This window comes from Podarcis melisellensis (genome assembly GCF_964234715.1).
Source record: "Podarcis melisellensis genome assembly, chromosome: 8".
NCBI lineage: Eukaryota > Metazoa > Chordata > Lepidosauria > Squamata > Lacertidae > Podarcis > Podarcis melisellensis.
The window spans coordinates 29,747,955-29,770,985 of NC_138540.1; the positions used below are offsets into that span (position 1 = coordinate 29,747,955).

Sequence of the window (23,031 nt, forward strand, 5' to 3'; positions counted from 1 at the left end):
CATCCCCATAGGGGCAGGAAATCCAAGTGACAGTTTTGAAAGGGATGGGGACATGCCCCTTCTTCTTTGTCTTATTCCTCCTCTTTTTCCTCCTCCTTTTCTTCCTCCTCCTCCTCCTTTTAAGACATGTGTTCATTGAACAGATTTATGCCCTGGCTTTGTTAGGCCAAAGCATCTCCACTTGACTAACACATAATTTTCATTATAATATTCATGAGGTGCTTCTTGAAAAGATATCTCTTTGCTTATTCCTGGCCCTTTCGGGCTGAATTTTGTGGGCTGTGGCCAACCAAGTTCCACCCAAAGCAGACCCTTGGAAATTAGTGGACATGACTAACTTAAGGTCCATTAATCTCAGTAGGTCTCCTCTGAGTAAGACTCAGTTGGCGTTTGCTTGCCTAGTCTTGCCATGCAAATAGCTCTCCAAACAGAAGGTGTTGCTTGTTGGATCACCATTTTAGCTTGCACTTAGCCCTGAATCAATACTTTTATGTACCAGCTGAGACGTGTCACCTTCTGTTTGCCTCATGTCCCAGTCGGATTTGAGTGTTGAAGCCTTTGGCAGACCCATAGCTGGGAGTTGGAGTTCTTTGCCTGGCAATAAGGGCCTGGACAGTTATCAGGGAACTGCCATTTTGTTGTCCCACTTTCCTGAAAGTGCCACCTTTTCTCTGCCCCACCCTTTCAGGTCAAAGCCGAGCTGAGGCAAATGCAGCTGAAGCTCTCCGACTCTGCCAAGGCCTGTTCGTCACTCACTTCACAGTGGGAGCTCAGCCAGCAGAAGGTCAAAGAGCTGGAGCTGGAGCTGCTCAGGCAGACACAGGCGGCCAAGCAGCTGAGCAGCCTGAGGGAGAAGATCGCCCAGGAGAAAGCCAGGGCCACTGAGGCTGAGAGAAAGGTCAGTGGCCACAGCTTGGTTCACTGTCCCAAGCTGCTTTCGACAATGCCATCCTGAAGAGTTGCAGAAGTATTTGTTTAGTTAAAAAAATTAGACCCTGCTTTGCACTATGTGCCTCAATGTGGCTTGGTTAAACAGTGGAATTTGCTCCCACAGGAGGCAGTGATGGCCACCAACTTGGATGGCTTTAAAAGAGGGCTGGACCAGTTCATGGAGGAGAGGGCTATTGAGGACTGCTGGCCAGGATACCTGCGCTCTGTGTTCATGGTTGGAGGCAGCAGTGCCCCCAACAGGAGGGGGAGTGCTCTTGTGCTCGAGTCCTGCTTGTGGACTTCCCATAATAGGTCTCTGGTTGGCCATTGTGAGAAAAGGATGCTGGACTAGACAGGCCCCCTCTGGTCTGATCCAGCAGGCTCTTCTTATGTTCTTAAGTAATGTTCTTTAGTTTGAAACATCCTCCTACAACCCTCTTGCTGCTTCCTGATGAGTGTCACTGGGTTGTTGTAGCCCATAAAGAGTTCTTTGTTCATTCCTGCTGCATCTCCCACATTGAGGCAATGCTTTGCTTTCTGTGTATCTCTTCCTTCCAAATCTCTGCTGCTCCTGAGGCTGCTCTTTCCTCCCATCCAACTTCTCTGGCAGACTGGGAAGGTGCATCCCATACAGCTGTGACTATTTAGTTCCTAAATTCTTCAGGTCCCTTTTGTTAATGGTTACCTACCTGGGCCACTCAGAGCCCTTGCTGTTTCGCATCACCTTCTTCTTAGATTTTGGAACTGCAGCAAACACTGAAGGAATCTCACCACCAAGTACGGCTCTCTGAGACCCACGTCTTGGTGAGGAAGCAGCTGGAGGAGCAGCTGAAGGAGGCCAGGGAAGAGGAAACCAAGGCTCAGCGGCAGTTCCAAGAGGAGCAGCGAAAAAGGTAGCAGAAATCACCTCAGTTTCTCTTCTGTAAGACAGGAACAAATTCTGTGGTGTAGGGAGATTTGGCCAGCTGATAATCAGCAGGGATTTGGCCAGGAAAAGTTTGCTCTTTATTCTTTATTAATTATTACATTTTCATTCCACTTTCTTTCCAAGAAGCTTGAGGTGGCCTGCACGTTTCTTCTTGCTCCCATTTTATCCTCAGAACTCTATGAAGTAGGCTTGGCTGAGAGACTATGAACGGGGTAATCTGCATAGGGCTATTTTGAATTGGATAAGATGCAAAGGATAATTTGCATTTTTGAGTTGGATAATTGGCATTACCAAAAAATAAATTTAAAAAATGGTGATGCCCCAGAGAGTGATCCAATTTAGCATGTTTCTTTTAGTTATCTTTAGTAAACAAAATGAAAAGCTTCAAAACTGTCAAACTTGCCAAATACCATATTTGCAGTCGGCATCCAGTCATTAGGTTATGTCCAGTGCAAGTTCTACTCAAAGCTAGACCTATTGATATTAACTAACCCAGGTACATCAATAAGTTTACTCTGAGTAGAACTTAGTTGGATGCAACCCATTGTTACTAATGACCATGGAAAAATGAACCACACTAGATGATTTCCTGTTTTGCGTCACCGGATTTTCCTCCTTGTTGGCTGCCAGGAAGCTCCTGGATCAGCAGACAGAAGACCTGCAGCAGCAGCTCAGGCACTCCCAGGAGAACGAGGCGCAGCTGGCCAGGACTTTTGCTGAGCTGCAGATCCAGCATCAGCATCAGGAGGCCCAGTTGCGGATCCTGGAAGAAGAGAAGAAAACCCTCTCCAATGAGGTGAGAAAAGGTCGCTGCTAGGGGTGGACAAATCCAGCAATGAATTCAGTTTACCATTTTTTCAATCTATGAAGACAGATATAATAAATAAGGCTTTTGTGATTACCTAGTGTGCAGAAGCAGATGGTTTCAATTTTGTGTTCACTTACCTGTTACTTTGTCTCATATAAAGCAGTGGCTGATAGCAATACTGATCCTATTCTATTAAACCAGCCCTGCTACCATCCAAACACTCTCTCCACTGCCACCCACTCCCAAACTCAGCTGACCCCCACCCCAAACTGTCTCCCATCAGCATTCAAACTCCCTTTCAAATGCTTATTCAATCACCAATCACTTCCAAGCACATTTTGTCTTCCCCTCCTAACCTAACACATACTTTAAATCATGTATTATAGTTACCTGAACAATTATCACAACATCATAGAGACCCTTTCCTGGTATCCTATACAGTGCCTCTTGGGTGAGCATATGGGAGCAGGTAGCCCTTAGATTCTCTGGTTCCAGGCTCTGCAAGGTTGAGCCCAGGGATTGTCCTTTTAGAACAACAGCTACATGTGCTTTGTCACAAGTGACCGCCTGCCATCTTGTCCACATGGCTGGCCTCTGGCTGAATTTGGTTGGCAATTGACTGATGATCCCATGCCAAATCTCCTTTTCAGCATCTCCAGTGTCAGAAATACAGCCAGAAGATTTCAGGGCAGCTGTTGGGGTTGCAACAGGAGAGGGAAACCCTCCGGGAAGAGTATGAGCACATCCTGAAGGAGGTGGCCATTTCTGTCAGGTGACTACACAAATGAGATTAAAGCATGGCTGTAGAACCTTTGGCCTGGGGCCTGAATCCATCCCTCCAGGTTTATCTGCCTTTCCCTTGGGATTATCTTCAGACCACACTCATTCCTGGCTCTGCTTTGCTGCCTCCTTGCATGCTTTTGTCTGCCTGGACTGTGTCCTTGAACTCTGATCGTGCCTCTTGCTTGCTTGGGTGGACAGCAGAGAGAGGGGTCCCTATGCAGAAACCAGCCTACTGGGCAGTCACTGCTCTTCCCACCTTTGCCTCTGCCCTCACCCACCACTGGTTTGTGGCCCCTGGAAGGTTGCCCATTTGAGGATGCAGCCTCAGGCTGGAAAAGATTCCTCAGCCCTGGGCTAATGGCAGGAGTGGCCATCCATAGGGGGTTTCTCCTGCATGCACCAGTGGCAATAAATACTGCATGTCTCGAGTCTTTGGGATGGGTCATATGCTTCTTCCCTTTTCATGTTCATCTATAGATCTAATTGCCACTGATGCGGAGGAAGGCACCCCCTGGACTGGGTGGAAGTCAGGAGCTGGGTGCTGACTAAGGGAAGACAGATTGCCAGGCCTCCGCTGACTTGGCTGTGTGTCTTGGGCACCAGGGCCCCCTTTCTGATGACTGCGGCCTGTTTTCTCAGGAAACAGAAAGAGCGACAGCTCCGGCATAAGGCCAAGCTCCGGCGAGCGAAGGAGACCTTCATCTGCGAAGTGAAGCAGCGTGATGTCCGCATCAGGCACCTCGAGAACGAACTCAAGCTCTCCAAAAGTCAGTCAGAAAAGGTGAGAGCCCTCTCAGATGGTGACTTATTTCTAAAAAGAATAACAGTAATTGAATTGTTATATATATAAAAAGCTTTCCAATAAAATTTCTTGTTGGATATGTTTTACAACTGCACCCCCAGTCACGTTGGATCATAAATGTCAAAGAAGAAAAAGGAGTTTAGTCTGCCAAAATGCTAGACAAAAAAAGCATGTAGCAGAATAATAACACCAAAATCCCTAATAGAGCAAGACCTTTATTAGGCCCATCAAAATGTCACCATAAAATAATGTGGAAGCTTTCAAATCCTCCAGGTGCCAACTCTTAGATGTTTTCATGTTTGCTTGAATGCCTCATGCAAAATCCTGACGGTTTGGAGGCTCCTTTCCCCTCTGCATTTTAACCATGGTTTGATGGGGTTACAATTCTGGTGGGGGAAGGGAAGAAGAGGAGCAGAGAATGCTGGAAAACGTATCCCATGATGGGGCTTCTCTGTGTGGCATCCCTCCTTGCAGGATGCGATGCTGATCGCGCAAGTGACCACTGAGAACGACAGTTTACTCCAAGAAAAGCAGAAGCTCACTCAGCAGCTCCACAAACTGGAGGAAGCGGAGCGGAGCAGCAAGCAGGAACTCTCCACAATCCAGAGCAGGTAGCAGCAGTTTTTTTTTTAAAAAAAAATTTTTTTTAAAAGAATTGCAAGCCTTGTGATTCAGTGCCATGCAGCTTGAGGTGTCTGCGCTGTTTGGCATTCAGCCGCAGGAGTCATCTTGACCACATTGGTCTCACCCTTGTTGTTTAAAATGTATGAAATGCACACTTTGTCCAGAGACCTTGTCCAAATATTAAATTTGTCTCCTTTGTAATAGAACAGCCTTCACCAACCTCCCATACACACCTCGCTTGCACAGGATGTTGGGATGTTTGTAGATCAAAACATCAGAAAGATGCGAGGTTAACCAAGACAGATAAAGAGGAGCACTTGGATAAAAACGAGACAAGATAAATCAGCATCCCATATTTTCATTTCTTTTTTCCTTATATAAAATTTTCTTTTATAAGTATTTATTTTAATTGTTTATTTTTTTATTTAACATGATGACCATTGCTAACAACCCAAAGGTACTGTAGCAGGGTAATACACCATATCCTATGCAAAGCAAGCAAGGAAACAAAAAATAATTAGAGGAAGAAGTGGTGACACACCAATATAAATCAAGATATCTATATTTCCTGAGCTGCCATGGATGGTGAATGTTGGGCATCTAAGTCTGAAGCAGATCAGATGACATACAAGTGTTTTGTATCTTCCCTCATCCCTCTGCAGACTATTTTTTCCGCAATAGCCAAAGTCCATAAATTCTTATACCGCAGATTTTTCAGGGCTATCCATTGCTGAGCTATTGAAATCCTAGCTGCAGCTAACATCCATGTCAAAAGCGCTTTAGAGCAACAAGCTTTCATCTTATTGGTCCATATATTCAGTAATGACAGTTGCGAAGAGGCCTGAACAGGTGATTTAATTATTTTAGCTTTCTTCAAGCTGGGAGTGCAAGCACCCTGCCCCTTCTCTGGTTGACGGATGGGGTCAGGCTGCTCTCCATATGCCACAATTCCCTTCCTGGGAGGAGGCAGGGGATGTCACCTCCTCCTGGTGACACTTGGGGCCAAATGGAGAAAGGGGAAAGTGGCTCTGGTCCCAGCCAGAGCGACTTCCCCCTTCCTCTTTCCTTCTGGCCCCCGGTCGCTTCTCTCCCTTGCAGCCCTGTGCCAGATCCTTTCCCACAGCTCCCTATTGGCAGGGATGAACATGCCACTGAGGCATCTTCCCTGTGGCTTTTTCCAGAGTGCGGCTTCTGGACGAGGAGAACAAGCAGCTCCAGGAATGGACCCTGCAGCTGACGGGTCAGGTTGGGCTCCTGGAGCGGGCGCTGAGGAGCATTCACAGCCACAGCTTGGAGGTAAGAATGGGCTGCTGTGGCAGCTTTTGGTCTTCTCCTCTGCAGAATCAGGGCTGGGGTGCTCACTGTTCCTCTCCTGCTGCGAGGGGTGAAGATCCACCCCAGACCCTTGCGGCTCAGTCACTGTCTTTATGGGCCATCTTATTTATAGGCTTGGGCCCTTTCAGCTGGTCCACCAGGTCTCTGTTTCGTCTCTCTGGTTGCCGCTTGGCTCTTTCTAGTAGCTACCTATACTCAGATCACAGCTATGATTTCCCTCGTGGTATTTCATTTGCCACCAAGAATTTCAGTATAGTTAGCTGGACACACGCACACACACACATATCATGTATCATAGCTTTGCCCCTGCTTACTCTGATCACCAACTCCTCTTGCCACTTTGGCAGCATCTGACCAACATCTCCCCCAAAAAATCTTTACAGCTTCCCCATCTCCTTGCCCCTCCACTCCACCCCCTTTTAAATGAGAGGAGGCTGCTGCACAGAGCAGTTCACTGAACTGCTGGGTGAAGGACCTCTCCCTTGCTTTCTTGGGCCGACTGGCCGTTCCTCACACTGCAATTAGACAGGACTAACTTAGGTCCATTAATTTCATTGGGTCTACTCTGAGCAAAATTGAGTTGGCTGCAGCCCAAAGCATTTATGGATAACAGCCCAATTTCTTCCTCCCTCTCTCTTCTTCTTTTTCTGTTAAAGGTCTTACTTTGTGCATGTTCCCCTTTTCCAGGAGCTGAAGAGTATCGGCTTCTCTGAATTCCAACCGCAAAGCAAAGTTCTCCCCCTTCGCAGCGTAAGGTACTGTGCCCCTGAGCTGTACATGTGGGGGGCTGGAGAGGGTAGAGGGAATAGTAATAATAGAAAATGCCCTTTGCATGTGCTCAGGTGCATTTCTTTTCTCTGTAACTGCCTCCCATGTTTTCTGGCTCTATGTTTAATATGCATAAAGCTCTGCCAACCTCTTTAGCAGACCTCCTTGCCTTTCTCCAGGGACTCGATGTGTTTAGGTTCAGTCAGATGATGCCATGAGCCTGAGTGGCCCATGTGAGGTTAATGGTTTCTCTTCCAGCTTCTCAGTGATGGAGCTTTCGGACTCTCACGGCCTTCTGAAAGCTGTCCAGGATGGCAAACCCGAGGACCACACAGAAAGGTCTCTGCTTGCCTCTTTGCCCTGCCCACCTTCGGAGATTGGCTACTTGAATGTGGCTTCTCCCGGGGAAACCTCAGACTTACGCACAGAGGAGCAGAGTCAAGCCTTGTGCTGTGATCACGTCTAAGGGGACAAGGGGGAAATTCCGAAGTGGAATAACAGTACAGAAACCTCTTATCTCTGCTAGGTAGTATTGCTTCCATTTGTCAGGCTGCTTTATCAGACTTTTAGCTTTAAAGAAAACCTTCTAAAGACCTTACTGTCTTTGTTAAAAATGTGACTTGTACAGCTGTAGTTATGAGTCTTTAAAATATATATTTTTTATTAAAATTTGTAAATTATAACAAGAGAGGGATAGTTTTACATACAAAAAAGAAAAAAGAAAACAACAAAACCGTTCGTTCCTTCATTTTTTCATTTGGCAATTCTGTGTGGGGATTCCATACCTTAAGGAAATGCCCACTTGAAAGGAAAATACTGTAATTGTTTTGTCTTCTCCTGCTGGATATGCCACATACTATTTTAGTTATAAGTCTTTTATCTTGTGCCAGATTTTTAAATAAATATTCCAGAAATGTATCCGTGACAAACTTTTTGAACAAAGGAGGACTCAAAAGGTTGCATCCAACAAAGGTATACTCCGAATAGACTTGTTGAAATTAATAGTCCTGTAGTAGTCATGGCTATTATATTCAGTGTGTCTATTCTGAGTAAGAGTAACATTGGACATACACCTTGGGCCTCCATATGCATTTACTTTCTCTGGGCCCTAAACCCCTGGAGCTTGAATGGTATTGAGATGCTGTTGCCATCTCATACACGGTCAATGCAGAATATGGGAGGGATCACACCACAGCCACCAGGCCTCAGAGGAACACACTTAGTTTCAGTGGTGCAAAGTCCAATGCCTTTCATCTCGTAGCATGGATTTATATCTCAGCTTTATCGCAGAAGAAGGGCCCTTCCAGATGTTTATTGAGCATTCATCTTAACTGGCTTTCACAAAGCTTATGCAGGTTAGCTCTTTCTTGCCTCCTGGATAGTTACACATTCATCCCATATTTTCAATGCTTTTCCTGTTGCTTTCAAAACTTGAGGAATTCCATTTTCTTGTTTTTAAGGTGGATTTGTTGAGGTAGGACAGGGTTGGGGAACCTTTCTAGCCTGGCAAGCCTATGTTCCCCAGCCCTCACAGGCCAGGTTTGATAGTCCAAGTGTGCATCACCCAACATCACAATGACATCGCCTGCAGGAATCTTCAGAAGCCCCGTTTAAACCACTATTTTGAGCAGCATTTCGAATGAAGATTTTGAAGATCCAACAATACCATGTAGATCACAAGGGCCAAGTTGTAACCATTAACTATCAGTTCATCAGTCAATGGCAACATTCTTCAAAGTTCATCAACACTACATTTCCTTCTGTTGTGCTCCCATCCAACATCTTCATTTTTTCCATCTTTAATCTATGAATGTGTATTAGAGTAAAACAGATGACCAATGTCACGTTTCCCTCGCCTCACTTAAAATGCCACACAGATATATTTGCTGCGTGGCTCTGTGCCAACAGAGGAAGCTGCCTTGTGATTTTATCCCGTGAACCGCCCCAAGACCTGCGGGTATAGGACAATACAGTGGTACCTCTGGTTACAAACTTAATTCATTCCAGAGGTCCGTTCTTAAGCCGAAACCGTTCTTAACATGAAGCGTGCTTTCGCTAATGGAGCCTCCCGCTGCTGCCGGCACGCGACTTCCGCTTGCATCCCAGGGCAAAGTTCCCAACTGGGGGCATCTACTCCTGGTTTAGCAGAGCTCATTATACAAAGCATTCATGAGGAGGATGGTACGTAACCCGTGGTTCCACTGTATACAAATTTAATAAATTTTAATTAATTAATTAATTGGGTAGTCAAAGTTAAGAGACCGCCAGTGGGTGGGGGGAATGAAAACTCTTCTCACCACACCTTAAACGGGTGGAATAGCGTCTCTTCCTTACCTACAGATCAGTGCTAGTCCCACCCACCCCGTGGTTGCCTTGACGCTGCTGGACTACAACTCCCATCAACCTCTACTGCTGTACACGCTAGCAGGGGGCTGATAAAGAGTTGGTTTCCAGCGCCATACGGAGGGCAACAGGTAAGCCCACTCATCTCTAGAAAAAGAAACAAAAATCCTCCGTCGAGGCTTCGAACGAATAGAAGCGCAACGGCAGACAGGAAACTCGAAGACCGCGAGGCAGCTTTTTACTCGGTGATCATTTAAAATTTCCGGCAAGTAACAGGACGTGACGCATTTTCCAACCGGGTGCCTCTCCGTGAACCGCGAAGGGGGGACGAGCTTCCACTTCCGGGTGAGAGGTGGTCGCCATGGCGGTGTTGGCTTCCAATCCTAACAACCCCGTGGTGTTCTTTGATGTCACGATAGGCGGCCAGGTAAGGCTCGCTCGGGGGAGGCTGAAGGGGGGGGGAGGGTCTGGGCGTGGGGGGGGGGGCGCGAGGAGGAGAAAGAGGAGGCTCTGACGGTTCTGCCCATGCCCAGGAGGTCGGCCGCATGAAAGTGGAGCTCTTCGCCGACGTGGTCCCCAAGACGGCGGAGAACTTCAGGTAAGCCTGAGGAGAAAACTCGGCGGAGGATCGGTCGTGTGTTTGTGTGTGACAGACAATGCGGCATGCCATAAAGATGCGCGGCGAGAGCGGCGCCTCTGGACCCCAGGCCGCATAGTCTCCCGGCCTCCTTTTCTGCCGGCAGCCCTTTTATGCCAATGATGGTAGCGGTGGGTAACGAGTGAGTTGTAAGCCTAGAGCGACGCGTCTCGGCTCATATGAGCGCGGGAAGCTGCGCTAGTCCCACGTGGCTGATTTCCTTCCCTTTTAAAAAATAACATTAAAAAATCCCCTTTTCTGTCGAAATCGGCACGGACAACGCTAGATTTCTGACACAGAAATGGGGTTAGCCAAGTGGGGTTGCTTAGAAAATCTGATTTTGTTTTGTGGGGGAACTTTAAAAAACCAAGAAATCCTGAGTTAGAAAAAGCAGAAGCTCCTCGCTGATGCTCCTTGTTCTGGTGACCAGTCACAACTCTGGGTTGCTCTTAGGACTGGCGCTACGGATTGGCCTTGCCCTGTACCTGCAGGGACCCCACTGCCAACCCCTCCTGGGCCTGCTCTTCCTGTGGCCCCTCCATATTGTGACCGCTGTCTCTAGTCCACAGTGGAGTGGTGAGGAGATAGGAGACCAACTTTCAGATGTTTTCCCTTCCTAGGCAGTTGCACAGGTTTTAGGGGAGACATCAGATGAAGGGGCAACTGCATGAATTAACAAAGGTGAGGAGGTAGCAGATGGGCCCACTCAGGAAGTCCACTGAAGGCATCTTTCTCTAAAGACTGTTGGAAACCAGGAGACTTGTGTGGATTCTGTGGCACTCTAAATGTCACTTGACTACAACTCACATCATCCATGGCTATTGGCCATACTGGTTGCGGGCTGGTGGTACTTGTAATCCAGTAACATTAAGAGTGCCACAGGTTCCCTCTAGCAAAGCTTCCTTATTTTATGCTTTTGTCAACTCTTAGATTCATGAAATGGGAAGCCCCTGAAAGTCTTACTCATTGTGATCCAATGACTAAGAATTTGCTCAAGTGGTCACTGGTTATCATAGTGTCTTGGCACTTTGGATTTCCCCAGCCTTTTCATGTTGACTAGAATTTAAATAGAGTCTAGTAAACAATGCAACCACTGGTTTTACTGGCTTGCTCTCCATCCTGGCATGGCAAAATGTCATGTCAAAATGTGCCCTTAGGCAGATCTGTATTAAGACAGCAGTAAACTTTGATTGGGCACTGTCTTCTCTCACCACACAGCTAGTTCTTGCCTGTAGGGTTGGATTTGATCAGAGGTCAGCAACTGGCAGGTCACTAGCTGAATCTGGTCTTCACCATCTCCAGATAAATACCCTCCCCTCCCTTCCTCAGAATGGTTCAGCCAGTGCATGTGAAAAAATATTATTCCTTATGCCATTCTTTTGGCACAGTCTTTCCCATCTGGTGCCCTCCAGGTATTTTGGATTGCACCTTCCATCATTGCCAGCCTTTAGACATGCTGACTGGGGCTGATTATTATTATTTATTGAATTTATATGCCACCCTATATGAGGAGGTCTAATGGGACTTGTAGTTCAAAACTACAAGGGCACTAGATTGGGAAGGCTTCTGGGTTTTCCTCATCTCTTTCCCAGACAATCTGTCACATGGTGCGAGAAAGCAATGGGTGGAAAGAGAAAAAGACTAGACTTACACATAATCTGTTCTTCGTGTACAAGGGTATCTTGGTTCTCAAACTTACTGTGTTCCGGAAGTCTGTTCCAAAACCAAAGCATTCCAAAACCAAGGCATGCTTTCCCATAGAAAGTAATGCAAAATGGATTAATCTGTTTCAGATTTTTAAAAACAACCACTAAAACAGCAATTTAACATGAATTTTACTATTTAACGAGACCATTGATCCATAAAATGAAAGTAATAATCAATGTACTATACTATAAAATAAATAAGATAGTATTGTAGATAATAAAAATTAAAATTAACTTTTTTTCTTACCTGCACTGATGATAGTCATTGTTTTGATGGGGGGCTTTTATCCATTTCTGCAATCACACAATCAGTCAATCAATAAGTAGCTGAACTGAGTCCCACACAGTCACAAAAACTAAAAAAACCACACCTCAAAAACACAAAATAAATAGCAAAAACTAAAGCGCCAAACTTAATCCGTTCTGGAAGTCCTCTTGACTTCTGAAATGTTCAAAAACCAAGGCGCAGCTTCTGATAGGTACAGTCGCCCTGGAAACAATAGCCAACAGCCACATCAGACGTTCAGCTTCCAAAAAACGTTCAAACACCAGAACACTTACTTCTGGGTTTTCAGCATTTGAGAACCAAGGCGTTTGAGAACCAAGATATCACTGTTTTGGACTAAACGTCTTTCTCTAAATGCAGAGCAAACCTCCATCCTTTTCGAAAGAATATGGCATACCATGGAGAGAGAACATAATGGTTTTTCTCTCTTTTACATAGTAGCCCACGAGCCAAACAATATTTGCTCAGCACTGAACTTAGATGATTATTGGTCCCTTCCTACTTGGTATATACTATTTTATAACAGAAATAATTTTAGAGTTTTAAGTTGCTTTTCTAGAAATTGCTGTGAATTCTAGAATTCTAACTTAACACTGAATTCCATCTTAACAGTTATTCCAGTATTCAGGAATACTTAAATTTGTGGATCTAAAAAAGAACATCCCTGTAAGTAGAACTAACTTGAAGATTTCTTCTTCTTTTCAGGCAGTTTTGCACAGGTGAATTCAGGTATGTTGTCTCGGTGTAAAAAAAATAAGCATTTGAGCAAACAGGAAAACCTTCATCCCTGGCTGGGTTCTAAAGCTGTGATACATATGCTTAGGAGAACCAGAGGTGGCTGCACTTTTCACTGCAGCAGTGCACAACATCAAGGAGACAAACCATTTTAAAGATCAAATGGTGGCTTGCCTCCTTGGAAGAAGAATCAAAACCCCCCAAAGAATAACCTACTGGCTTTGCAAATGCCTCATCTCTGCTTGTGTACATTTCTTTGGTTCCGGAGATGTACTTGGTTGTTGTTTGGAGTTTTTGTTTCTTATCACCTGGGGTGCAAAAGGAAAGGCTCAGAGAGTGACATGGGAGTTTATTTTACAGTGGTCATAAGTCAGCAATTTCTTTGGTGTATACATTCCTTGAGAACTTGGAATTTGTAAGTTTGAAAACTGGGATTTTGATGAGCTCCTAGATTGCAGAAATACTGTGCCTTGATTTCTCCCTCACACTTTCCCCATTCAATTTAAGCCGCAAGTTCTTATTTCTGCAGTCTGAGTCCCTTGTGTGTTGATGAGTGTTGGTCTAATAAGTCCTAAATATAATTAGAAGGCTGATGCCTCTCTTGGTGGTATTTTCTCTTACCCTTCACCTGGGGTGTGCAGACAGTTGTAAAAAGAGCACTTGGCCTCTTGGTTTAATCAAAGCAGACTTGCACTAGGCTGAAGGGGGAGGAGGATACTTTCTGCCCATCTTACAGAAAGCCAGCCTCTCACTTTGTCCAAGCTGGCTTCTATGACCGCTTTCCATATGTAGCCAGATGACCCAGACACATCTGCTGAGGGTCAGAAAGTAGCACATGACCTGCCTTGACCTTTTGGGGCTGGGCGGCCTTTGGCACTCCACTTCTTTGGCCAAAGCTCGTTGGTAGTTCACATCTGAAACCACATCTGAGATCTTTCAGGTCACCATTTCAAAGCCCACTGCAGATGTGAATGCATTGAGGACTGGGGTGGGGTAGTTCCTGTGGTCCGAGGCTGCACAACTTCACCATGTCTGTATCTTTGTATTCTAGGAAAGATGGAGTTCCTATCGGCTACAAAGGCAGCACTTTTCACAGGTACATTGCTTGTCTGACTCTTAAAGTGAAGCTTTCAATGCATGGCAACAACCCAATGTTTGGGAAGCGTTGCTCAAGGTCAAGCCTTGAAGGGTTTCTCAAGAGCTTGCCTTGGATCACCCACTGTTGATATAGAAAACAAGGCTTAGCAGGATTTGGGAACAGCTGCACAAATAGCTTCTTCCCATTCCTTCATTAAAAACAATAAGTGTCTGTTGTAGCCAACATCAGACCTACTCAAGAGTAAACACACTGAAATTAATAGAAATAGCTATGACTATGGATTTCAATGGATCTGCTCTGAGTAGGATTAACAACTACTCCAATGCCGGCAATGATCAGCAGGTGGCCCTGTGGGTGCAATTTTGCTCTTTGACTGGTTGCAAGGCCACCGAAGAACACATAGCCAACTGGCAGGCTTCCCAGATGTGTGCTGAAGAGTAACTGTTTTGTCTGTCTAGCCTACAATTTATTTATTTCCCCCACTTTTTCAGGGTCATTAAGGACTTCATGATCCAAGGAGGCGATTTTGTAAACGTAAGTGCTCCATTTTTTTCATTCTGCTTTGTTGTCATCAAGGGGAAGGACATTGCAGTGTTTCCTGTTGCTTGTTGGTAGTGAGGTGGTAATAATAATAATAATAATAATAATAATAATAATAATAATAATAATAATAATTTGTTCATACCCCACCCATCTGGCTGAGTTGAACCCAGGTTCAGGCAACATGCTGAGCCAAACCATGGCTTAATCCACAGAAGCAGGGCCAGAGGAGGAGCAAAGCAGCTGTGAGCTCCTCTGGGAGTCTGCATGTTCACCCTAAGCCATGTTTTGTCCAACCAAATACAATTCTGTGGTGGGTGCTCAAGAAAAGCTAACTGAGGCTGCAGAAAGTTTTGTGTAACTGCCCTTAAGCTTCACAAAATAGGTAGTCTGGTAGGTTCTGGCAGACTTACCTGAATTGGTGCCTGAATAGATAAGCCTTGATGTTGCACAGGATACTTCAGTTGTAAAATAAGAGGGAAAAGGAAGTCAAGAGAGGCAGGCACAAACAACATTCAGTTGCCCCACAGACAACTTTAGATGTTATATCATTTGCTTTAGTACCTTAAAATTGTAAGCTTACTTAGGTGCCTTGACAAAAAAATAGTATATAAATGCAATAAATAATCAGCCTACAGTACTTTAATTTAGACCATACACAAAACTCCTCAATTAGCTTTTTATTATTATTATTACTATTACATACAGTCTATGTAAATCAGGGCAGGCTAACCTTTTTCAGACCAAGGGCTACACTGAGCAGTAGTCAGCTGCCCTAGGGCCACAAATAAATGTGGACATAGTCAAAGGAAAAAAATGAGTGTGGCCAAAGTGGCAGGAACAGACCTGGGCATCCCAAGAATATGCCTTTACACTTTTATTGCAAAACTATGTTGCTGCTGGAAACAGATTTAAGAGGATGAGCCAAAGGCCACTTGGGGAAAGTCTGTTTTCTAAGGGCGGATTTCAAGGAAAGAAAAGAGGAGGACCATGTAGCTGTTCAGAGAAAGAGGTTCCCAAAACACATTTCTGCAAGTGTTCTAATTATGTGGCTGGTTTTATCAAGAGACACTTGTCAGCATCCAGAATAAACAATAAATGAGAACATTACTCACTCCCAATACAACTTCAGCTGTGGAATTGAGTGCATGACCACTTTCTAAAACAGGGAGATGGCACCGGAGTGGCAAGCATCTACCGGGGTCCCTTTGCAGATGAAAACTTCAAGCTGAAACACTCCGCTCCTGGTCTGCTGTCCATGGTAAGTAGCCTGGAGAAAATTATTGTGGTCCAGCAATTTAATTTGACTTCAGGTTCCCTTTTCTGACCCCTATAAAGGGAAGGGGTTGGCCTGCCATTTGGTGTGCCTTTTAAAAGCAGTGGGACGTCAAGTGTCTTTGGCATGGAGTACCCTACTAGGGCATGATGCTGGCTGAATTACCTTGAGCCACTCACACATGCTACCTTGCAGGGTGACTGTAAGGATAGAATGGGATACGCCCTACATCCACCACCTCACGTTTCAGTTAGATTTGGAAGCAACTTGGCTACATTTGGAACTAGGGTGCAGCTGGGGTTGCTCTTGCCCATGTGCAAAGGTAGCAGTCTCTCCTGGCCCTTAAGAGCCATCAGTTTGAGGCATGTGAGAGTTGTACATGCATTAAAGCCCATGGTGATAATTTTCTTAATAACAACAAAACCCAGCTCCCACTGTAATAGTTTTCCTAAACCCATACTGCTAACACCATTTAATATAACTTACACCCTTTACCGACCAATAACCCTGTGAGATGTAAGTGTGGGGTAAAGCCAATCATGTCAATATATCTGTCAAATGCAGTCATGCCTTGGGAGTCAAATGTTTTGGCTCCTGAACGCCGCAAACTCAGAAGTGAGTGTTCCAGTTTGCGGACGTTCTTTGGAACCCAAACATCTGGCACAGCTTCCACTGCTTCCAATTGACTGCAGGAGCTTCCTGCAGCCAATTGGAAACCGCGCCTTGGTTTCCAAACATTTTGGAATTCAAACACACTTCTGGAACGGATTCCATTTGACTTCCGAGGTACGACTGTATTTGACAAGGCACTAACATTTATGATGTAATGCACAAGCTTATGTAGTTACTGTGTCTTCAAATGTGTATCTACTTAATACCAGCAGCTTATTTTACAGTACTATGACTAAACCAAGGCAACTTTGAGGAATCCTAATAAAACTTTTGACAGACTGATCTTATATTATACTCCACCTCAGTCAAACTTCATCAACACTTTAACTGAGAGCTTTCATTGAAGCTTCTGTTACCAGCCCTGCTGAATCCCAGATCTGTTTATGTTCCCGTCTTGGCTAGTCAAGTCGCTTGGCTACCCCAACTACTCTTTGACCGCCAAGCCCTGCCACCTTCCTTTCAGGTCTTCTCCACTCTTCCTCAGTTCTCAGCTTCTGCTATCTTCTTCCTCTGGATGTCCAGCGCAGACAGACTCTGGCTAACTAGCACCCAGCTTTATATTCACTTCTTCTGGCCCCTCCCAGTCTAGCCTCAGCCAATCACATTGTCAGTCTAAGAATTCTAAACCAGCAACCACCAATCAGCGTATACATCTCTTCTATCCTTCAGTTGCATACTAAGAGTTCTATCTCCAGCCCCTCCCCAACTGTCAGTTAAGGTCCCCCAGTGACAGTTAATTTAACTTTCAGTTGACCAGAGAAAAGATTTCCTCTGCCAAACACATTACAATGTACATTATAATACAAATAACCAAATACATTGCACAATACTCATTAAACAGTTTTTAAGAAACAGAATTTCTTCATAACCTGTCAGAAACTGTGGTCGTTCAGCAGGGGCTCAGAGTACTTTTGACCTTTCCTGCCATCATAAAGGCCTGGTGTAGCACCTGCTAAAAGCATTATGGTTTAGTCAGGCATGTCCAGGTATATGTTTTAATCTGTTTTTAGCTTATTCACCCTGAAAAGAAGTGATTTTCATTTCTCTGCCCAGATCAGAGCTTCTGTGCTAGTCGACATATCAGTAGGGTGGTCTTAGGACCACCTTTTATTTCTTTGTTCCTTTGGGATCCTGTGAACCAGACCAGCTGTGGCAGAGCGAGACTGAGTGTGGGCCTTTGCCTTCCATGATTTATGTGGATTTTTCCCCCCGCTAGGCAAATAGTGGCCCCAGCACCAATGGCTGCCAGTTCTTCATCACCTGCTCCAAGTGTGACTGGCTGGATGGGAAGCATGTAGTCTTTGGTAAGTAGTCAGGACAAATTTTTAAAGTCCTACCTTCATGCAGAGCATAACTAAACTGTGGAACTCTCTGTCCGAGGAGGCAGTGATGGCTTTAAACAGGAATGGACAAATTCATGGAGGAGAGAGGGTTATAGATGACTGTGGTCTGACCCAGGGCTGATTCAGAGGCTGTAATGCTTCTGAATACCAGTTGCTGGAAGCCACAGGAAGGGAGAGTGCTCTTGTGCTTAAGTCCTGCTTGCAGCGTTCCCAGAAGAGGCATCTGGTTGGCCACTCTGAGAACAGGATGCTGGACTGGATGGGCCATGGGCTATTCTTATGATCTTAGTTCCAATCTGGGCAAGGACCAAGATCAGAAAAGCTCCATGGCCTTGGGAGGGCCTGTGGGAATTCTCTTAGTTCCCTCCCCCAAAAAACAACTCAAACCCATTGCCCATCCCCATATTGCAATCTGCTTTTGAATGATTTCTTTTCTCTATTTATTTATTTATTTATTTATTTGGGCAACTTATTCAACCCGTAACATATAGCTTCTAAGCATCATACAATAAAGTTACAAAGGAAATGAAGTAAATAGAATCAATAATAAAATCAGGAGAGTTCACTTAATATGCTAGCTGAAATAGAAAGGTCTTTATTGGTCATCAGAAGTTTAACAGGCAGGGGGTCTCAGTCAGGAGTTCCACAGAATCACTCCTACAATACCAAATGCACAGATCCTAGTAGATACGAGTCATGTGTCTGAGTCATAGGGAACCCCTAGAAGAGATTCCCCTGCAGATCTCCATGGTCAAGCAAGGTCACATCTGTACACAGTCCCCTCTTGCATTGTTTGACCTTAATTTTGTTGATAATGAGTTGGAAATACTTGAAAAATTAAAACCATCCTTTTTTTTTTAAACGCGGCAGGTAAAATAGTTGATGGGCTGCTTGTCATGAGAAAAATTGAAGTAAGTATTTTAGCCAAAGAAGTAACAATTGTGCTAATTTGCGGGTTTGGTGCACAAGTCGGCAGTCTGATTACCATGCAGAATTGGGCAGCTTAGGAATCTAAGTTAAGATTCTAGTCCTTATTGTGGCAGAATGTAAAGCACATGAAGATGTTGACCACCCTGGGCTTGAGCAATAAGGCTTGACTTCTGCTGCCTTTCTGACCGTCCTGATCCGTTAACTGTAAATGGGGATGCTGCTTTTCATCATTCAAAGTGGCAGGCAGCTCTTCAGTTCAAAACTGAGAATGATCTCCGTCAGTTTTTAAGACAACATTGTGGGTTGCAGGTTTGCCAGTAGAAAAATAAGGTCCCGAGGACACCAACCAATCATAAATGAGAAAAATTATCTTGAAAATGGCTTGCTAAGGGGTGGGGAAAGTAATATAATGGCTCTTCCCAGCAAGGGCTGAGGGTCTCCTCTTAATGCTGCCTTTTGCTCCCTCCTCAGAACGTGCCCACCGGTCCAAATAACAAGCCCAAACTGCCAGTGGTGATTGCCCAATGTGGTGAGATGTAGGGGGAAACGATTCTCAAGGTAGGTACCGATCTCCATAGCTGTGATAGCCACAACCTGGTCCAATGAAGGGAGGGTGGATAAGCTATATTGCATATCTATAGCTTGAGTAAAAAATATAGATTTTTAGGAAGCTGAATTCTTTCCTTTTATGGAATACAGCATATGCCAAGGGTTGTATTCAGCCAAGTCAGACTCAAAGTAGACCACATCAAATTGTCAAACTTAAGTTAATAATGCCCATCAGTTTCAGTGGGTCTCCTTTTGAATCTGACTGCAGTTGAATGAAACCTTAATGTATGCTGTGCTCCATAAAAGTGCAGAATTCAGCTTTGTAAGAATCTGAACATTCATTCAAACTAGAGACAGGTATGTAATTATCAGGTAACATTTTGAAGGTGAATGTTTTGCTCATCTGGTTTTGAAATCCTGTTTCGGCCTGGTGGAGTCTCCAACTCAGACCAATTCCTGAATAAAGATTTACAGTAGTCAAGAGTGGTGGCTACACTCTCCTTGAGAGCCCTCAAGTTCCCGCAACACATTGCTAAATAAATTCTATTAAGTACAATAAATGCAGAAAATATTAATCGAAAGGAAATCAGGTTTGTCTGCTGACGACACTCATATACTGCATCGTGTGAGCTGCCTTGGCACAAAATCCACCCTCTTTAAGACCCTTCTTAGGATTTGGCAATCACCAGCCCCACAGCAGGTGTGACCACATCCACCAATGACATAAAGTCCCACGTAGGGTTGGACAAGGGAGAATGTGACCCTCCAGCTGGAAAAAGGTTTACCAATCCTGTGGGCTCCCCAGCTACATAGTTGAGTGGATCACTAGTATCTCTGGGTGTTGCAACCCCACACAGACATCTAGTAGCATTGCCAAGATCCATTCACAAAGCATATTATTTGGGCTGGAATGTGCTGTTTCTGGTACACTGTGTTAGAGCTGTGATGATGACTGACTCTTTGCCTCTTCCTGATTCTAGGTTAGTCTCTTTCCATCTTGGATCACCATCACCTCCCGATTGTTCCATGTTTTTCCTGTGGTGCCTCATCTACCACACATTCCAAACTAATTTTCTCCCCCCATTGTAAATAAAGGAATTTGGTTAAGTGTCTGTTGTTCCATTGGAATGCACAAGGAATTGCCTAACGGGAAGTATTATCGGGGGCCATTGTCCTGTGACATCAGCAAAGTCCATCGAGTGAGTCATCCCAGGGAACCTGGACTTGGGTCAGTTGCAAGTGAGGCCTACAATAAAACATTGCAGTGCACCATGCCTCCTGTTCAGGATTCCACGAGGATTCTTCCTGAACTCTCCATTCCATTCCCCCTCCCCCGTTTTCTGTCCCACCTTCCAACAATTAAGTCTTCTGGACCAGAGTATTCTTAATCCTTACTGGGTTGAGTCCCACCCCCCCAAAAAAGCTTTTGGCCCATGAAATTTATTTTTGCAAACCACTGGGTTCACTCAAGCCCTGCTGCTCCCTCTCTTTTCTGCATTGGTGGTGCTGTTTTGCAATGACCACAGGGTGTAGATGCAGCTGAGTCTTCATTGCTGCTATGGCAGCAGGTTCCATCAGATACTCAGTTTCAAGCACTGTTCTATGGGACACCTGCTGCCCTTTAGATGATGCTGTGCTCCTGTCAGCCCCAGACACCATGGCCAACTCCCCCAGTGAAAACCATGGTCAAGCAACATTCAGAAAGCCACAGATTTCCCCATCCCTGCCATGAAGAGGGTGAATGGGCAAAGGGTTGGGTAAAGGAGAGAAGCAAGATGCTTCCATAGCACAACAGTCATTCTACTGGGATTGAACTAGGCCAGCAGTCTGTGTCATGCAAGTATGGCTGCTCATAGAATCAGAGTTGGAAGGGATTCCCAAGAGTAATCTAGTCCAACCTCCTGCAATGCAGAAATCTCAACTAAAGTATCCATGGCAAAGGGGCATCCAACCTCTGCTTAAAAACCTCCAATAAAGGAGAGTCCACTATCTTCCGAGGGAGTCTGTTCCACTGTCAAACAGCTCCTACTGCCAGATATATCTTCCTGGTGTTCAGCTCTTTGTCTTCAGTGTTGAGGAGCACGATCAGAACTCAGACGTGTAAAAATAAAGAAAAACCACACCAAGGGTCTGTCTACTCTTTGAAATATTGAGCAACCAGATGCTAGGAGCAGGTGCACTTGCAGAGGGCGCCCCAAACTTGGCACCACTGCTGCCTAAGGGGAAACAAGGCAGAACGGCTGACATCACATGGCCTTAGGGTGGAGGAGCTGGAGGAGCAAAAGTCTCAGACAAACATTTAAAAGGAAATAAAAGCAGATAGAAAAAGTTGGGGAGAGCTTTCATGGTAAGAACTAGGAGTTGGTGCCTGGGAAGATTAGCTGATGTGGGTTGGACATCATGTGGTCTGAGTCAGAGGGTCGAATGAATCTAAACCATGCTTATTTCAAAGCCATCAAATTCACAGGGGCTTCAGAGTGAATGGGGGAAGCTGGAATTCGCTTTGGCAAAGTTTCCTTGGTTTGTTCAAATGAGGATGAACACAAAGTTCCCAGGCGTGTTCAAGGATTGTTAGTAAAGAACAGGACCTTGGGGGAACCAGATTCAAATCATACATGAACACAGTTGGACTTATTTCTGAGTAAAAACTTTATAGGGGTGCTTTGCGTGTCATTAATTATACAAAATTCTGATTTCTAACAGGATGCTGATGGCCTTGGTGTAAGGCTGAACAAAACAACCCATCTGTTTTCTCATTAAGGCTGGGTCAGAGCTTGAGAACACTGCCAGTCCCAGTCTTATGGTGGGGGCACAGTGGTCCAGCATCTGTTCTACATGCAGAAGGTATTGGGTTCAATACCCCATCGCCCCAGGCAGAGCTGAGAGGCATTTCTTGCCTGAAATCCTGGAGACTCACTCAGTGTAGATAGCACAAATGTTCTGCCTATGTAAGCCAGGTTCCTCTGTTCCTAGGTGATCATAGACAGACAGGTAAAACAAAACTGAGGAAATATTTCAGGTGATGAAGTGAGTTGTTTTACAGTGTCATTCTATGCATGTTTATCTACTAACTAGTCAGTGCCACTGAGGTAAGCAGGCCTCCCTCCCAGGTAAGTGTGCATCAGGCTCCAAGCCTTATTGAAGTCAATTGCAATAGAACACTCACATTAGGGAAAATAAAGCCATTTTCATCTGCATGCAACCATCCTATGCAAGTATACCCACAATTAAGAACTACATTTAGGTAATTCTGCTTTGGATGAATGAGAAAACTCCATTGACAACAGCAGGGGTTACTTCCCAGTTAGAAGAGTAATAGCAGTCCTTCTGGTGGTTCCCTCTGTGAGAAGAGAAGTTACAGGGAACCAGGCAGAGGGCCTTCTTCATAGTGGCACCCTCCCTGTGGAATGCCCTCCCATTAGATGTCAAGGAGATAAAGAACTAAGTATACAACTTTTAGAAGGCATCTGAAGGCAACCCTGTATAGGTAAGTATTTAATGTTTCGTGCTATGTTATATTTGCTGGAAGCCTCCCAGAGTGGCTGGCACAAGCCCATCAGAGGGGCTGGGGTACAAATAATAAAATTATTATTATCCATTGACTAAGGGCAGATCCGCAGTATACAATTAAAGCACATGATTTTCCCCCAAAAAATCCTGGGAATTAAGGGTGCTGGAAATGGTAGCTCTGTAAGGGAAAAACTAGAGTTCTGTAAGGTCTTTGAGAAAACCAGTGCTTTTTTTCTTTAAAAATGTTTAGGGGTACTCTCATTTTCTTATTCATATTGAAATACTGCCCCCCAAACTTGGATTCACAAAATGTTTAGGGGTATGCGTACCCCTGCATCCCCTCAGAAAAAAGCACGAGAAAATCCATGTGCTTTTGTTGTTGTTTAGTCATTTAGTCGTGTCCGACTCTTCGTGACCCCATGGACCA

The 23,031-nt window shown here is 44.9% G+C and overlaps 2 protein-coding genes and 1 long non-coding RNA gene across 5 annotated transcripts in view; 2 read left to right on the plus strand and 1 right to left on the minus strand.

Annotated features, from left to right (window-relative positions):
- CCDC30 (coiled-coil domain containing 30) overlaps positions 1-7,896 on the plus strand; it is a 33,852-nt gene extending 25,956 nt beyond the window's left edge. For all 3 annotated transcript variants that reach the window (XM_081921623.1, XM_081921624.1, XM_081921622.1), the window contains exons 18-26: positions 689-898; positions 1,666-1,823; positions 2,489-2,654; positions 3,317-3,438; positions 4,089-4,230; positions 4,726-4,862; positions 6,057-6,171; positions 6,898-6,965; positions 7,237-7,896. In XM_081921623.1, coding sequence (XP_081777749.1) covers positions 689-898; positions 1,666-1,823; positions 2,489-2,654; positions 3,317-3,438; positions 4,089-4,230; positions 4,726-4,862; positions 6,057-6,171; positions 6,898-6,965; positions 7,237-7,444 — 1,326 coding nt within the window. In that variant the 3' untranslated portion in view covers positions 7,445-7,896. The remainder of the gene's footprint in view (positions 1-688; positions 899-1,665; positions 1,824-2,488; positions 2,655-3,316; positions 3,439-4,088; positions 4,231-4,725; positions 4,863-6,056; positions 6,172-6,897; positions 6,966-7,236) is intronic.
- Positions 7,897-9,588: 1,692 nt separating this feature from the next.
- Positions 9,589-20,201, plus strand: PPIH (peptidylprolyl isomerase H). Its single transcript, XM_081921630.1, has 10 exons — positions 9,589-9,748; positions 9,855-9,919; positions 12,656-12,679; positions 13,737-13,781; positions 14,276-14,318; positions 15,493-15,585; positions 17,489-17,576; positions 18,486-18,526; positions 19,017-19,103; positions 20,075-20,201. Exons 1-9 carry the CDS (start codon positions 9,683-9,685, stop codon positions 19,083-19,085), a joined length of 534 nt encoding a protein of 177 aa, XP_081777756.1. The 5' UTR covers positions 9,589-9,682; the 3' UTR covers positions 19,086-19,103; positions 20,075-20,201.
- LOC309375727 lies at positions 12,690-17,258 on the minus strand. Its single transcript, XR_014171016.1, has 3 exons — positions 16,573-17,258; positions 14,738-14,782; positions 12,690-12,993 (listed from the first exon to the last, which is right to left on the minus strand). It is a non-coding gene; the product is annotated as an uncharacterized lncRNA (long non-coding RNA).
- Positions 20,202-23,031: the final 2,830 nt, after the last annotated feature.